We start from the raw sequence: 17,527 nt of genomic DNA, 5'->3' as shown, positions 1-17,527 counted from the left end.
GTAATTTTGCCCCCTTTCTGACTAAACTCTGAAGTAACATGCTACGTATCATTTGACAGAGGAGATCTGTATACTGATCCCTCAGGACTAGTGCTAGATGTATTAGTAAACCTTCAAAATCCTAGTGTGCTGTGCCTGCCACCACCAACTCTCATCATGGCAGTTCACTTGCATCTTTTCCTATCACCCTTTGATCCTCCCCATCTCTTACTAATCCCAGCTACTTCAAGGGATTAGATGGAATTCAAATGAGATCCTGTGTTGATTTAGAAGTCTGTTCTTTCAGACAGAAATAGTATCCTCTCATCTATGTTCAAAAATAAGTAGCATGCTACCGTCACCACCACAATATAAATGGCTAATTATAATAAGGAGCCTGATGCTTATAAATTAAGTAACAAGATCTTTGAATGCCCCTGTCCTGTTTCTTCTAAATCGTATCATCTGCTTTATATGTTGGGGGCTGGACTGTCTGCATGATGTTAAATAGTTAACGGGAAAGCCTGGCACTTTGTCATGGAGGAACATTCTTAATAGCTGCTGTTTAACACATACCATAGGAAAAAAAGGTTGTGAGTGCCCATTGGATAAGCAACAGCAGTTAACTAATAAATACTATTCCCAAGTGATTCACAAACAATGAAGTAACCAAAAAGAGCCATGTTTATTTCTATTCTGTTTTCAAGCAGGAGAACAAAATCAATATTTGCTTAATGGAAAAAGGCAATACTTGAGGCAGGCCATCAAGGGCGGAAGGGCTGTCCTGTAGCCAAAGCATAAGGCTGGGAATCAGGAAACAGAGATTTTCCTTTTGAATTGCTTAAAATGGGTTAGTATTGCTCTTTGCCTCACTTTCCCCACTTGAAAAATGGGAAGTTGCTGCTCCTGGATGCTGCGTGAAGCAAACAGATGATAACAGTTTTCAAGCACTATGGGTATTTTCTGGCCTGGCAATGAACGCCGTGGAGAAGCGTTGCTGGTTACCTGTCACTATCACTGCTGACAGCAATCCAGGCACAGATAAAACCGAGGCTGCTTCTTAGCACTGTATGAAAAATCTACTTAAATGAAGTGGGAAGGTGAGGACGAGCATTCTGCTGCCCTACGTACACTTAGCATGCAATGGGTAGAGCCCCTCAATAGCCAACCCAACAGCTCATAAAAGTGTTATTATCCACAAAATACCTTCTTGGGGGCTAAAGAATGAGAAGAATTGAAAGAATTTATTTCAAATTCAAAAAATGGCTTTTTGGGAGGATGTCATGCTATTATTGCCATGTGGCAGCTGTATTTATCCATATCCATTGTTGAAAGCAATCATCTTGTTAACATTTTTATACTATAACCACATGCTGTAGGAATGCCATGTAGGAATGCTATGTATAAAAGCTGTGTGGCCTTTTTTTCTATGAAATACTCATATCTTTTAAACCCTTTGGAGGTGAATCACTTCCTTAGTAGGGACCATTGACTTCAGCAGGACTGTTAATCTTTCATTAGCTTTGTTTCCATGTCAGAGGTTGGTGGATTGTACAGCATTTTTGAAATCTGCAGCCTTTGGATAATGTAACATCAACAGCCTTACATTTGAATTTGCTAAAATCTACTGATTACCAGAGCTAGGTATGTTTCCCACATCAAAATAAAACTCGCTGAGAATGAATTTGACTAAAAAGGTATTCCACTTCAAGGTGGAGGAAGGTAAGAGAAGATACTTAAATAGTCTGTATATTACCTCAGGCACCACTCACAAGCACTACCCTGCACCCCAGGGACCTGGATTTTGACTCTGACATTGCTTCATAATCAAGGATTGTCCCAGAGTGAACTGTTAGACTTCAGCTAATGTGGTTGAGGGTCAAATGCTGAGGGGTTGTAAGAGGATGGAAAGAGATGGCAAAGAAAACACAGCTGTGCAAAGAAGCGGGTTGATACAGCTGAAGATGTAATGAAAGAAAGAACTGGTTTTAAGAGTTTTTTTCTAAGCTAGGTTATGATTAGAGCATCAGAAAACAGAACACAGAGTGAGGATTGTGCTTTCATTTAATGGAGAGGTTGTCTCATAGGTACAGGAATTTGTGAATAAAAGGCGCGATGGCCTGATCCTCAGGTACACTGAGGCCTTTTTTTTTAAGTTTCCTGTGAGTGTAAAAAGGGTCTGAAATGTAAATGATTATTTGTGTGAATGTCATACACAACTGGAAAGAAAGGGGAGTTCATTGAGACAATCAAGGGCTTATTCTGCTGGCCAGGATCCACTCTGCACCTCTGCTCAAACAGTGTACCATCTTGGTATGGTGGTAGCACCAGTTAGAGGGGCTGTACAGGCTTGTGACACATTTAATTTAATGTTTTGGACTGCAGGAAAGTTAATTGGACTTCTCTCATGAATGAAGTTGCAGGATCTGTAACCAAATTAAGATGGCTCAGTTATGTTGTAATAACTAGGAATGAAGGCAACATTACATCATCAGAAAATACAGGGACTTTTTTTTTCTGTTGTAACCAGATACGTGCCTCTAATTTTATGTGTTCATAACTACTGATGTTTCAATCCTCGGTTTAACAGGGAATATGCAATATTTGGGTGAAGTCTTAACCCCTTTTTGATGAACAGCAAAACCCTTATTCAATGTAGTGGAACCAGGATTTTATGTCACATCTGTCAAATGGCAGCATCAGTAGCTATCTGCTTGGCAGGAGTCTAATCGTGGCTTAATTTATTTTGTTGTTTCTCCTCCCTTTTCACGTTTTTAGTTCTTTCCTTCCTTCCACTCTCTGGATCTCAGTTAAGCAGTATTACAAAATATATATACAAAGATGGCAAAGTTGAAAATTCACTTCAGAATGCTAGTGTAATATGCTCTATGGTTATAACCAGAATATTATGCATGGAAAACATACAGTATTCCTAAGGTAGGAACCCTGATAACCTCATCAATCATTTCCTGTATGTTATGTACACTATTTAAGTAAGTGGAAAGCTAAGTATTTTTCCTTGAGGTTAAGTGTATGTCAAGAGGAAGAAGAAGAAGAAAAGTGTTTTTCACTGTAAATACAAAATAGATTTTCCAATGATCTATTTAACATTGACTCCATTAAAAACCTTCAGTAACGGAGCAGATCAGAAGAAGTGAGGGAAAATAATTATTAGAAATAACACTTGTGAAGAAAAGGAACAGGAGAGAGCTTTACCAGGCTTTGGTGATTTGGCTCATGAGAGTCAAAGGCAAGATACAACACAACTGTAAAGAAAACGGAATTTTCTGTATTTATATGCCAATATTTAAAATATTTATTTCTTATCTATTAATTATTTGAAGAATAATGGTTCATATTTTCAAAAGCATAAAATGTTGGTCTAAATCTTTTCCTACTGAAATCAATAACAAAGCTCCTATCAACTTCACTGGCAGCAGGGATAAGCAGCTGCTTCTGAAAATATTACTTTATAGGGGCTGTTTTTTGGTGTGTGGAGGGAGAGGGTTATTTTGAAAATACATGTAATCTATAGTTTTTTCACCTTGAAATCATACAAAATATGACAAGTTCAAAAAGAATACCACTTTTGTTTCAGGTGGAAAAGACTTCCAAAAGAACTCCAAATCTTTAACAGTGAGATGTGGCATAAACAAACTGATTTACTGTGTCTTCACAACACAGCAAGTGAGGCGGCCCAAGCCAAATATAGAGAAGCTTCATATTCCAGTGACAATTCATCTATCCACTACATATATAAATATACCATATTACATTTTCTTCAGGATCGTATCTGATGAAAATGTCACTATTTAGGTAGTAATCTGTTCCTTCACTGTTTTTGCAAAATTCTTCTCTGAGGTACTTGAACAAATGTTGTTACCACTGACCCTTTTAATGAATGCCTCTTAACAATAGAAGAACCCTCATCAGGCATGAAATTTAAGATTAAAAGAAGAATGGCTTACGTTCTATTAATTTTGTTCTATTGTATCCCAAAACGTCCTTTTTCTTTAGATTAAAATACAAGTAGACCAATTATATCCAAGGTATGTCTGTGTACCACTGCAATACAAAAGATACTGTAATATAGAAGAATGTCACTGAGTAAGATTTGGAAAAGAGAGATTTTTGTGATGTGTAAGTTTAGGTAAGCCATTTGGAAAGATGCTTTTCAAGTAGGTGGTCTTCTTTAAAAGGAAACACACACTGCACAGAGCTGTTGGGAAACTTACTACTACATCATCTTCTGGTTACCCATGATCAATATCTGGAAGCAGGTGTGGCAGGTCTGAGTGAAAGCAGCAGTGTGTTACTGAGATTCATGCAGATTTGTAACAGCCTGAGGAAAATAATAGCAAAGTACTTGGGTAATATCACCTGTATATAGAAAGATCACAGGAGCACAAAATTATTCTGTGTATGGGTCCATGCTGCCAGCTTGGCTCACTCTTTATCTCCAGTGCCCCGTTGCCCCGATCACCAAAACTGTGCACATGGCTGTTCACATCCAGGCTCCCCTCTGTAGTAAGGAAACTAACGCCCTCTGTGATAGTTTGCTCCAGGGTCTGCTATAGACTGTTAACACCATGGCAGACCCCATCAAGTATGGCTCCTTCCTCTTGAGACAGTCCTCCAGCACTGCCCCAGAAGGCTTTGTGCCTTTGCATGTTCCTTTGTGTCTCCTTCCTGGACATGAAAAATCGCAGCATAATGCAAGACACCCACCTGACAGACAGAAACACTATCTCCAAATCATTTCAGGTACTTAAAATTGGAAACTCACAAGAAAGCAATGCCTCAAGCCCGTCTGTACCAATCACCTTGGGAACCAGGACTCTCTTGCTGGTGCAACCTATAACAAGAATATAGACAGAAGTGTCTCGATAATTCAGTAATGACAAGGACTTCATTATGCCAGTAATGTACATGATAAACAGTTAATCATAATGAACATGATAAACAGTTCTGTTAAAGTCACATCGTAAAACAGATAATTTGTACAAATTATCAGAGTCAAGATTTGGGGTCCTACCTAAATATGTATCTTCTTTTAAGAATTGGTTTCACTTATAGACAGCAGCTTTCGATACATAGGAAGGAAGTCCAATTGCTGAAAGCTAACAAAACCTAAATATGAACATGGGGATTAAATTTAAGCTTGCTCTTGAGACTCTTGGACCAAGCAGTATCTTAATACTGTTCTAGCCATTATGTGTTAATTTTAAATTAGATCAAATCTGAGTGTTTTCTTTGATGAAAATGCTCATTACTCAAATTACATGTATGTTTGACAATGGAATATGGCTCTTACTAGAAACAAAAACTAATGCTGCTTTAAAAAGATGAAACTAATGAATAACCAGCTAGGAGGAACATATAAATGGGAAGTGGGAACTCTTAAAAGAATAGTGAGGACTCTACAACAAGACAACAAGACAACTGCCTTCATTGAGGAAGATGTGAGAGCATCCATTATAGGTTTGTATATATAGAGACTTTCATTTTTATATTTTGTTTCCAAGAGAAAAAAAATCAGTAGCAGTAACTGTAAATTAAAACCTAGGAATCATAAAAATACATGTTATAGGAAAGAGGAAAAAAAGAAGTCAATGTTAGAAGAAGTAAAGACAAGGAGTGTTCTAATTCTATTAGGAAGGAGAAGGAATAATCCTAAAAATGGAATGACAGCTGGAAATGTTAGAGTTATTCACAATAATAAAATAAATGCAAGAGGGGTGAGTATCTTGCATTAGTTTAACATAATAGTCATGTCCCACTAGGCACAAATTAAGATGGTAACAGATTGGAAGTATAGCAGACAACAGTCACAAAAATTATCTGTAGGATGTAAAATATCTTTTGTGAAAGAATCAGTAGTATCTTTCTATTTAACTTAACAAAAAACTAAGAAGTAATTTCATGTTAGGCTACGAGTACTCACATGGGGAACAGAAATCTTTTAATACAGAACTTTCAAAAGTTGCTTCATTGTTTCAAGACAATGCCACAGTGGACATAATGGAGTGGTTCAAGGCTGAAGTAAGCCAAATTTACATTTGCCATAGGGATAAAGAAACTCATTACATAACAAATCCTGCAATACTAGAACTAAGGGGCGCTTATCAAAACTGGTAGGAGAGCCATAGCAGAGCAATTTAAAACAGGAGAAAAAGAAAGAACTTCTTTAAGTGGCAGGCAGAGAACTTCTGGGCTGCATTGTCTCAGGAGGTTGTGGAGGCAAGCAGCATCAGCAGGTCCAAAAGAGACAAAATCATCAACAGCAGGCTTGTTAACAGGTACTAAAAGGAACAGTCCAGGATGTGCCTTCTAACATCCCTAATTCCATGCCAGTAGATGCTGGGGTAAGACAAGGGGAGTGGAGCTCAGAGGTAAGTGCTCTCCCCACATAGCATCTCCTATTGCTGCTGCTGGGGACCAAGCACTGGGCTAGATGGACCACTGTTCTGACCTGGTAAGACATTTCTTTTCAATTCTTTATTCTTCTAGCAGTGAGTCATTTCTGCCCTTGAAATGACTTATCAGAAGTGCAGGGAGTTCTGTGTAATTGGAAATGTTATGTCAAGGTATGTTTTCTTTTAAAAAAATGGTACAAAGAGGAATTAATTCAGGTAAATCTCATGGCCCATGTTAGGGAGGAGTTTGGATTAAATCACAGTGCTATTCCCATCTGGCTTAATAATCTATAGATCTATGAAATTTTCTCATAGTATAATAATTTTTCAATTTCAGACTTGCTCCTTCTTTACCAGGCCCTTAATATTTTTAACTGTAAGGTTTTTAAGAGGGTCCCATACTACCTCTCCCTTTATATATAGCCCTTGTTTATCTTTAATAAATGGATAATTGTACTGGCTTTATGTTGTTTACTGTTCTTCACATTTTTTCATCTTCTCTGTGTGCTCTACCTAGCACAAGAAGGTATCTTTCAATAAAGATTGCCTGAGAGTGGAGATGAAGAAAGGGAGCAGAAGAAACACAGACAGGGAGTGTGAGGGTCAGAGAAAGAAAAAAGACTAAGGGAAATGTTATTCCTTGAAGGATTTGAAAATAATTCAGTATAATTTGGAAAAGTCTTTAAATGCCAGGGAATGCAGATCAACTATTTTAAAGAATGTGTAATAATCTTTCTGATATTATTACCACTCTCATTTTTATAAAAATAGCTGATTATTTAAATTTAATTTAAATATGCTGCAGTGGTGGGGCATAGTGATAATGTGTACTTTCATTTCTTACCTTGACTTTTTGGTGATATGGCAAATTACACATGGGTAGTCTTTAGCTCCAGTTAAAGAAGGCAGTTACTATGTTGCTCATATGATACTACTATGTTTAACAAAAAGATATTTATTTAACCTTGTTAATGACTTTCCTATGAAGATTTGCCTATGAGCTTAGCTTTATGAGCACCGTTCATCTAGCTTCAAGTCATTAAAGTGTATTTATTTGAATTTTTTAAAATTTATAACTGAAATGGTTTTTATAGTAATTTTTCTGATACTTATTTTGGGAAGAAATGTGATAAATAAATTTTAGAGGTGGATTAAGAAGGAAAAAAGTAAGCAACCGCAAAATAATATAATGCTAGCAGGTGAAATAGGATCTTTTTTAAAGTACGACGCTCCTGAACATATTCAAGATTATATTTATGGAAGCTATGGTACAAATTGAAAGTATCTTCACAGAAATAATTCTTTGATAGCAAGGGAAAAAAAAGAAAAGCCTTTGCAAGTTTCTTTCTACAAACAAACAGAAAGAGGATAGCTTTTGAACTTCTATTGTTCTGACAACAATATTAGCTATGTTTTATCCAGCATAGTGTTTTTAAATGCTATTAACTTACAGACAACACCGCTTTTTTTTTTTACTGAATAAGTGGTGGTGAGAGTGGCAAGAGATAACCCAGATGAATATTTTGTTGGATGAATCAGTCCTACTTGAAAGCAACTGAGAGCTCTTGGAGACTGAAATACAATAATCTCTACCATGGATACTTGCTACTTGTTATGTTTCACAGTAGTCAGGGAGAAAGTGTGTTAAAGCAAGAGAGAAAAATTCTAGCAGTATTTGGAATCTGAATGTTGGTCAAGGTCCAAGTTTCAATGATAATTCTGATTTCTGTGGCAAAAGGTAAATCAGAAACTCCTGACAGACTTGAATTTTAGTAAGCTCAATGGGGGTGTCAGCATCCTGTTAGAAGTGTCCTGCAGAATTCCCATCAACTGGAAGTTCTACTTTAAAGTAGGCGTTATGAACATTAAAAGCATCACGGTATGGCTAAAATCTTTATTTAAAAAGACTTATGAAGAGTGCTACTTTTGGTGAATCAGGTTAAAACTAAACGATAAGGCAGAGCCAGCCTATAACTTGAGATGGATCTGAGCCAAAACGCTCTACCTAAACTTCAAAGCATTCATAATCTCACCAGGGATCCCAAACCTCTCCCACTTGTACAACTAACTTAACCCAAACTTCAGAACTATGTGCTGGCAGACAGTGAGACAGAATAGTTTTTTAAGGTTAGGACAGAACATTTACTTCCCTTAGGCAATGCTGTATTTTCCACTTATGCTGAACTATGCTTAAGCTTTTTATCTCCAGAGGTTGACTGGGATGTTCTCACGCCCAGGTCTGCAGGATGCTGAGTGCTTTGCGGGAGGTGCTGAAAGATTTTAAAACCCACAGACGTCATTGCTTCTTGATGGCTTTCAGCACTTTTGGAGGGAGGGGTGGCATAATCAGATGCCAACATACTAAATTTTCCTGACACAATAAAAACCTATAATCATGGCAGACTGAATTCATACCTTAAGTCTAAACAAGAAAAAAATTAGTTTTGCACGTTTCTGCCAGAAATAAGTAGCACACTGTAAGTAAATCACACTGTTTATACTACTTATTCTATGTGCAATGAAAACAAGAACAGCTGTTCCTTGACCGCTCTGTTTGTAACAAATGTGCCCTGTTAGCTGTTATAATAGCAAAGTTTACAAGATCTGCCATCTTTTCCCTTACACTCTGTTTTTCTTGGCATTTATAAAGTCAGTTATTAATGTTCATTCCAGTTTAAAAAGCGCCACAAAACGTGTCTGTTGAGGGGAAAAAACCAAACCAAAACAAAACCCAACCTTGAAACCCAAAAAGCCTACGCAGTTTTTTTTCCCCTAAAAGTGGGGAAAAAAATGTTATTGGGCAAAGTTTCCTTTCACGAGATATACACAGTCTTGAAGTACCAGATAAGATAGCTTGTGCATTACATATTAGAGGACAAATCCTGGCTCCATTGACAGCAATGATATTTTTTTCATTGATTTGAACAGGACTAAGATTCAAGAAGGTCAGAATGGGACTGGAATGAGTTCTCTGGGTAAGCAACACAGCTGTCAGCAAACATCTCTTACAGTCTGTTATATAAGTTTATTAAGTCTCATCTTGAAATCAGTTAAATTTCTTGCCAGCAGGATTCTTCTGAGGACCACACTTGTCTGACACATGGGAATCTACTTCTCATTTCCAGCCTAAATTCACTGAAAATAGCTGATACCTATTTGATCTCATACCTTTTATTTTAATAGCTCTTTTTCCACTTCAGCTCTTTTTTATTTCTAGACTGAAGAAGCCAAGCCTTTTTTTTTTTTTTCATTCTTCTTCAGTAGAACAGACCTTAAATTTCTGTGATCCTTTTAGTGGTCCTTTGCCCCCTTCCAGTTTGAATTCATCTTTTTTGCAACAAAGGTGACTTGAAATTTACTGTTATTTCCAGGTGAGGTCTCAACAATATTTTGTACAATGGCAGCCAAACACCTCCTTCTCTGTAGATATCTCTTGGCTTATATGGTCAGGATGACATTTACATGCTCCTTCACCATGGTAGCCCAGAGACATCTGGTAACAGACCAAAAAAGGAGGTTTTCTTATATTATGTAATTTGCAAATGTTATGTATTCATAAGTTAGATTTATATGTACTTGTACTGACACCGTTAACTTTGACAGCTCACTCTCACCTCAGTGTCAACCTCTCAGTGTGATTTTAAAGGACAGTTGTATCTCCTCTCAGTCAAAATTCTGGCTATCAGTTTCTAAAGGTATGCAACGATACACATGATTTTCATATCCACGCTAATAGTCTCTGCAACTAACTTTCATTGTATGGCCTTATGGTAACCCAGCTCCAGTATAGTATTCTAAGATTTCTCTTTTATTGCCAAAGTTGACCTGCATATTTTTAAATTCTTGGCTTTGATCCCAAGGGTAGCAACTGGGTAGTGACTGTAACTCCACCTTAGATTTGGAATAGCTCCACTGGCGAACCTGCGTGATAAAAAGTGCTGCCTACTGCTTTTTAGCTTTGGTTATATTTTTAACATATAAAGAAAGTAATTTGGGTTCAAGCAAGGCGTTCAGGTCTCATTTTAAAGTTTTAAAAGAGAAAATGCAGCAGCTCCTAGAATAGTGGAAAGATATTCAGGCTTTCTAAAATCCTTCTCCTGACACTAGAGCATGGGTGGGCAATTTCAATATTGACAAATTAAGTAAAAAGTACAGAGAGGACCGACGCTGCTACATGTCTCACCAGAGGATCTAATGGAAACTGGAGCTGTGCTCGACCAAGTGCTGCTCAGATGGGCACCTATAAATGGGCCTTGTCCTGGAGAACTGGCAGTCCAGTGCGCAATATGGTGGCAGGCACAGATATGCTGCGAGTGGCTCTCAGCTTCAACTACACCCAAACCCCTGCTAACCAGAGGCCATCTAATCATTCACTGTGGTGGCCACCTTCAGTCTCATCACAGCTGGGTGTACAAAGGTCTCCCTAAGATAATCGAAGGAATTCAGCTTAAACAGGCGTCTTGCTTGCAGCTAAGGAGGGCAGAAGGAAATCCATACTGGGACACGTCCCTGTTGGGCCCAGCATTGCCTCTGCCCTTGGTGTAGGTTGTAAGGCAGCGCCACCATACCCACAGCTGGGCAAGAGCCACCTCTCAAAATAACCAACCACAACAACAACAACAAAGAAGAAGGAAAAAGAAAAAAAAAAAAGAGGAAAACACACCCTCCTCCGAAACTACATTTCCCAGAGTGCCTCCGCCCTCGCCGGCTTCCTGTCCCTCACATGACGGCGTGCCGACCGCACCATGGCGGAAGCCGAGGAGAAGGTAGAGGCCGTGAGGGCACTTCCCCGTCGGAGCGGGCGAGGAGCGGGGCGGCGGGAGCGCGGGGCCGGGGCGGCCTTTGGGAGCAGAGGGGCGAAGGGACAGCGTGTGTGTGAGGGGGGAGAGGGCGTCAGCCAGCCCTGCGGCGGGTGCGAGGGCCGGCGGCGGGGCGGGAGCGGTGGTTGGAGCCTCGCTGCGCCGGGGCGGAGGGGAGGGGAGGAGAGGAGAGGAGATGGAGGCGGCGGTGCGAGGCCTCCTCACCCCGCCGCGCTGCGCGGACGAGGCTGCCCGAGGCTGCCTATCGGGTTTTGTCTAAAAAACCTGATAGACGGCCAGGGGAGGCGGTGCAAGTCCTGAAGGGCTCCGCTTTTTAGATAACACCCGACGCGGGAACCTGGGGGCTGGGCGGGAGGGAGGGGTTTAGAAATGCAGCTGGCACGGCTATAGAGCAAAGATGAAAGAGCTGAAGGGTCCGTCTAAAATGGTTGAGAAGCTGTCGTTTACCAAGTGGCGCAGAAGACGTGAGCAAGTTCATCTCAACAGGGGAGTTTCCTCCCGAGACAAAATTTGAGGAGTTTGGTGCTTGCGACCCGTGGATCTCTAAAGTGGGTGTCCTCCTAAAGGTCCCCCTGCCTAGACCGCTTCTTCCCGAGAAAAAGATAAAATAAAAAGAAGAAGTGAAGTTGCCAGTCCTTTCAGATACTTTCTCAATGTTTCTTTGCTGAGCCAGGACTTTGACACGCAGCTAAGCTGTGCGATGTTTGTCTGTCTTGAATGCCTAAAGGTGGGAGAGTCTTAGAATTACCTCAAGGGAATTGGCCTTAATTGGAGATTGGCATCTGGTTTCCACCTTCCCAGTTGTCAGGGGTTTTGCTGGGAGGAGCTGGCTTCTTTAGGGGAGGCTTCATCCCGTGGTTTGGTGAGTTTTTCACTGTGGCAGCATTTGAAAGGGTTCTTGGGATAAAAGCAATTCTGACAAGTCTTCTTATCTCCCTCTAATTATATAAGAGATTAAAACAGCCTGTGTTTTGCTCTCTTTGGACTATGATAGGAAAGCTACCCTATTTGTTTCTGCTTATTTCCTGTGGGGAGCATGCACGCCCCTACTGAAAGGGAAGTGTATGTTGTGTGTGTAGCTGAGTGGTGGCACAGTTTCTTTGACAACCAAGTTTCATGGTTTTCCCCTCCCAGCAGCTTTAAGTTATGGGCCTAAACATAGTGGATAGCATCTCATGTTTGTAAAGGCAGAGCAGGGAAAGCCCTATATCCATCATATTGGAAAGCCAGTTTAAGACTATTGTGGATTATGTTGGATCTGCTGAGTGAGAGATTATAATGGTGAGAGATTACTTCACATTTCTGTGGCTTCCTCTTCCGTGTTCCCTTTCTCTGTTCTAAGGCTACTTGAGCAACAGCATTTGCCAGCTGATTTTCCCCTAGAGTCTGAGACCTACCAATGACAGCTATTCCTACGTGATTTGGGATTCTAGTTGTCTACAAATTCTTGTTGAGGCATTTCCTTTTCACAGTTATGAGGCTACTGAAAAGTAGAAGTGAGGGATAATCCTCTAGGTTTATGTATTTGAGGGGAGGGGAGAGGAACCTAATAAAACCCCAGGGCAGTCATAGCTGCAGTTTGCTCTTCCAGTTTGCCTGCACAAATGGAAGAACTCAGGCAAAAAGCTTTTCATAGTAAGTTGCTAGCAAACTGAGTTAGTAGGTAAGTGTAAATTCTAAGCATCTTCAGCTAAGTTCTTGTCAGGGAACAAATGCAGTTTCTGCACTTCTTTTCTAAACCAAGACTCTCTCTGAATTTTTGCGTGTTATTTTCTGCAGTAAAACATGAAGGCCATGAAGCATTTGCCTGAATTTATGTGCCGTTTATGAAATTTAGTAGCTGCAGTTGCAGTGGCTTGTGAATACAGTAGGGATACCAGGATACATGTCCCAAATCAAAACAGATTCTCATCACTGGCTTTCCCTACATTTGTGTTCTCCTGAATAGCCAAAGCTATTAGAACCATGGGGGAAAAGAAATGTAAGTGGTGTAGCTGCACTAGAAAGACTCATGTGTACCAGCAAAAATGTCACTTGCTGTAATTGCTTATTTTGTTTGGGAGAACACTTTTTTTTTTAAAAAACAAATTCTCCTGTTAGTACAAAGGATGTGAATTGTATCAAAATCTCAAAATGGTAGTGCTAATAGTTTTGATTTATAAAGGAGTTGAGTAGGCAACTCTTGGTATTCAGGAGAGAAAGGCAGTTTTTTTACAAGGAATCTGGTTATATTTTGCATTGGACTTCCTGTGTTGCTCAAGCTTGTCCAATAGGCTGACAGTGTTACACCACAATATTTTAGTTCTGTCCTCATTTGGTTATTGTTAAGTGGAATTTAAGGTGCACAAAGATTATATGTAACAAAATTGCTATTTCCTGAAAGGTAACTGCATCTTGTGAGTAGAGCCCGTGAGACTGACGGACAAAGAGTTGTACTTGCAAAGTCAAACCTAAGCTTGAAAGGATGCCAGGATTTTATTCCCTCTTCATCTTCCCTTGACTCTCATGCTCTTTATACTTGCAATTTCCTAACTCATGTCATGAATATAGACGACACAGATAACCCTTCTATGGGATGCGTGTTCTAGAGGTGGACTTGGCTGTAGTAAGTAAAATGGAGGAAACAGATGGCAATAATCACAGTAACACCTTGCACTGAGTTTCAAGTAGCAAGCAGAAATGCTGCTTTTCGTCTCCCCCATCTGTGTATCTAGTCTGTTGTGATGGTCACTATGGTCGCTAAAGGTGAACCTCCACTAATGCAAAGGAGGCATTTGCTTTTTGCCTAGAGGTCACAATCAGTGCATTTTATAAACATGCAAAATAAATACATGTAACAAACTAAAAATGTCACTGGTTGTCAGTGCATTAAATTTTCCTCCCTTTCCATTTCTCTTTAAACTGTTGGTAACAGTCTCTTTTTTTTTTTTTTTTTGCCTTCTCTGGTGAAATTCTGTACCTATTTATCTTACTGTCCAAATACTACTTCATAAGATTTGAAATGCTGCCTTCTCTCTTGCTTGTTCTTTGTTTATATCATATTTTGTTGTTAAAATGCTTACATTCACTGTCAGCGTATTAGTTGTAACCTTTTATTGCTATTGATAACGATAAATACGTTAAGTAAATCTTCATTTTGCTGACCTCTTTGAGGAGGCATTGCATCAGCAGATTTTCTCAGTGGACAGGTGAGAGATTAGCAGGAGTTGACTTACAAAATTTTTTTTGTAGGACAGTAAGAATCATTGTCTTGCCAGAGAGAGATGTTTTAAAGGTACAGTTGCTTCAAAGGCAAGAGAAAGCCACATGGCTTGCATTGATATGGGATGGGAAGGAGAAAGTCATTAAATGCTGGATTTCTGTGGAAAAGGTTTTGAATTGTTTAAGTTTAAAATAAGCCTATATTAACAGCTGAATAGTTGAATACCAAAGTTAGTTTGTGGATAACTTGAGAATGCTATTCTGCCTTGCAAGTCAAGACATGGGCAGTTGCTTTGCAAAACCTGCTGCCACTTCTGGAAGGAGGGAAATTTTCACAGGGATGAATTCTCAGGTGATTCAGTCACTCTCTCTTTTAGGGTAACTGACAGTAGTATCACAGTCAACTGGTGCCACTGAGTGTCAGTGTGGCCCTAGATTGCAAGTGCAAGCACAAGTTGGGCATGAATGGAAAGGATGGAAACTCTTCCACTTTGTCTTCTGTCTATTAATAAAGCTTAAAAAAGTACTTTAAAAGGGGAAATACTGCTCAGTTATGTATGTGCTTAGCTAATTTTCCCTTTGTTCTTTGTGTCATTTTCAGGAAACCAGGTCTAATGAGGAATCAACAGATGAATCTGAGGTAAGCCTGCTTAAAATGTTTCATACTTGAATCTGTGTCAGTGCTAGTTCTTTGTCAGTATGGAGGGAAAAATACTACCTCATTGGTTGTTTTTAGAAGCTTTGCCGGTATTATGTAGCAAGGAATGTTAAGCTGGGCTTAAATTATTGAAAAGGAGCTGTGATTTGCTATTAGAAGCTTCTTTATATTAAAAAACTACAATCGCCCCATTATAGTAAAACGAATTATGTTGAGAGACAAATTCAAGTGCATGCACTTCTGTTTTGATCAAATGGAAATTTAATTGTCAGTATAATTATATATGCAGTAATACTACATTCAAGTAATTACTGTGTTATTTTAATAACTTCACAGTCTAGATTTAATCATGTTCTGTAGAGTCTCTGTTCTTGAGATGACATTTTGTCATAAATTGTCTCAGGTTCTGGAGAGGTCTGTCTACCCTGCTGTAGGTGCTGGAAAAAGTGGTCTGGGGGTGAGGAGAGAAAGGGAGCTACAGAGAGTTCAAGAATTTGTCCCTGAACAGTAGTGTACTAACTCCAAACCTGCCATCATTGAAGGAACCATAAGAGATCTGGAAAGAGATACTTGACCTTAGTATGGTCTAGGATGGCTACAGAAAGGAAGAAATAAGCGTGGTTGAGCAGCTTCAGTTGTGGCCACCAGCAAGGACAGATGATACAGGGCAGGGTATTACCTTGACAAAGTGTTTTCACCCAATATATATCTAAAGTGGCTCCTAGACTTTCAAAACTTTAATGGACTTGCTGTTAGGAAGATTTTCTGTTCTTTACCTAGGGACAAATCTTCTTGCTGGGATCTGGGTTTAAGCACTAAGCAGGCGGAAATCCTAATTTCCAAGACAGTGGCTACTGTAGAGACTGCAGTGGTGGATTTTGAAAAAATCTTTTTGCAGAGGATGATGGCTTTGTTTCTTGTGGGATTATTTTTTTTCCCTCTGCCTTTCATGAGTGACTGTCTGCAGTGGCACCATAGGGCATTCCTGGTGAGAAGCAGGGATTTCTTTGGCCCTTTAACGTTGCTGTGTGGAACAGCTGCCTGGACCAGACTTTTTTGCCTAGTGTGAAATGGTTTCATTCTGGATGTTGCTTTGTGATGTGAAGCACACATAGACAATGACTGAGCAATGACTCGGTGTTTAGTAGAATAGTAATCCTCTCAAGGTTTGACATTCACAGCATAGTGAACACAAATACTTACCTGCCTAGGTGTGGTTTGTTTTTTTTTTTCTTTAAAGCCTATTGCAGGTGGGAGCTTGTTTTAGTGGCCTTTTTAATGGCTTTTGAACATTTCAGCCTATAGTAAATAAGTATTTACAGCAGAATTAATCATAAATGGGTTACCAGGTTGTCGGGGTTTTGTTTGTTTTTATCTTAAGTAAAAATAGGCATCGTGCAGCTTTCACAAAGTTGAAAGTCATACAATTTCAACAAGACCTTTGTCAAAGTTGATGTCTGTTTTTAATGTTAATTTCACATGTGTAGAGAAGTGAAAAGGAAATGCTCATTTTGAGAATGTAGATGTTGGATCTAAAGAACAATCCAATTGTCATCCTAATGCCTGTGAAAAGGCTTTTCATGAATTGTCTTTGAATAGTCAGTCCAGTCTATAGTGTCTTGACACTACACAGGTAGCTGATGAAATGAAACTTTGAAACCATGTTTAGAAAGTACTTGATGTAGTGAACAATTTTCACAATCTGAGTGTTTACATCACTCATTAGACTATTTCTAATGATCATTCAGATAGAAACCAAAAATAGTGGTAGAATCACAAAGTCTAAATGTTGTCAGTGCTTGCTTACATTATTTGAAGTATAGTCAGAGATATGATTGAACTGATGGCTTCACTCTTAGCTCTTGTGATCATAAAATTGAATGACTTCTTTTGGGTGGCTCATAGTTTGAATAATCAGGGATGGATTTTATGGTGGCAGTAGTAGAATCTGAGACTCTAATCCTTGCAGACTATGTCCTGTTTTACCCATTAAAAAAATATAATATTTATGGTGTGGACTTTGTAGACATCTTATCATCATAGGAATAAAGATTTTTGCATATACAATTGGTCTTGTACTGAATTTAATTTAAATTCTTCCCAAATCATTACTATTGGTTTCAGAGGGCACGTGATACATCCAAGTTATACTACAGAAGTCTTTTCTGTTATGGAAGAAGGTAATTTTTAAATTCCTGGTTTTGAGTAAATGGTGTTCCCATCTGAACCGGATGTGTAAACTAAATATGATTTTTTTATTATTATTTTTTATACTTCTGTGCCATTATCTTAGTAAAGAATCAAACATACAGTGATTCCCATTTATGCAGCAACTCTTTTAGTATCATTCCTTTAGTAGCTCCTAGTAAATAAGATGCTAATTCTAACTTGCTACCTGCTTGGTTTGTTTTGAATGACAGGCTCTTTAACAAATGCCAGGATGCTTATCTGTA

At 39.0% G+C, this 17,527-nt stretch overlaps 1 protein-coding gene across 3 annotated transcripts in view; it reads left to right on the top strand.

Annotated features, from left to right (window-relative positions):
* The first annotated feature begins 11,099 nt into the window (after window positions 1-11,099).
* VPS41 (VPS41 subunit of HOPS complex) overlaps window positions 11,100-17,527 on the top strand; it is a 123,516-nt gene continuing 117,088 nt past the window's right edge. For 2 of the 3 annotated variants that reach the window (XM_075493560.1, XM_075493557.1), the window contains exons 1-2: window positions 11,104-11,161; window positions 15,018-15,056. In XM_075493560.1, the coding sequence (XP_075349675.1) occupies window positions 11,141-11,161; window positions 15,018-15,056 (60 nt within the window). In that variant the 5' untranslated portion in view covers window positions 11,104-11,140. Of the gene's footprint in view, window positions 11,162-15,017; window positions 15,057-17,527 lie in introns of all 3 variants that reach the window. The other variant, XM_075493559.1, reaches the window with a different exon arrangement.

This window comes from Mycteria americana, chromosome 2 (assembly GCF_035582795.1).
Source record: "Mycteria americana isolate JAX WOST 10 ecotype Jacksonville Zoo and Gardens chromosome 2, USCA_MyAme_1.0, whole genome shotgun sequence".
NCBI classification, from domain to species: Eukaryota; Metazoa; Chordata; class Aves; order Ciconiiformes; family Ciconiidae; genus Mycteria; species Mycteria americana.
Note: the sequence above shows the minus strand (reverse complement) of the source record. Positions and strands in the feature narration are given on the sequence as shown.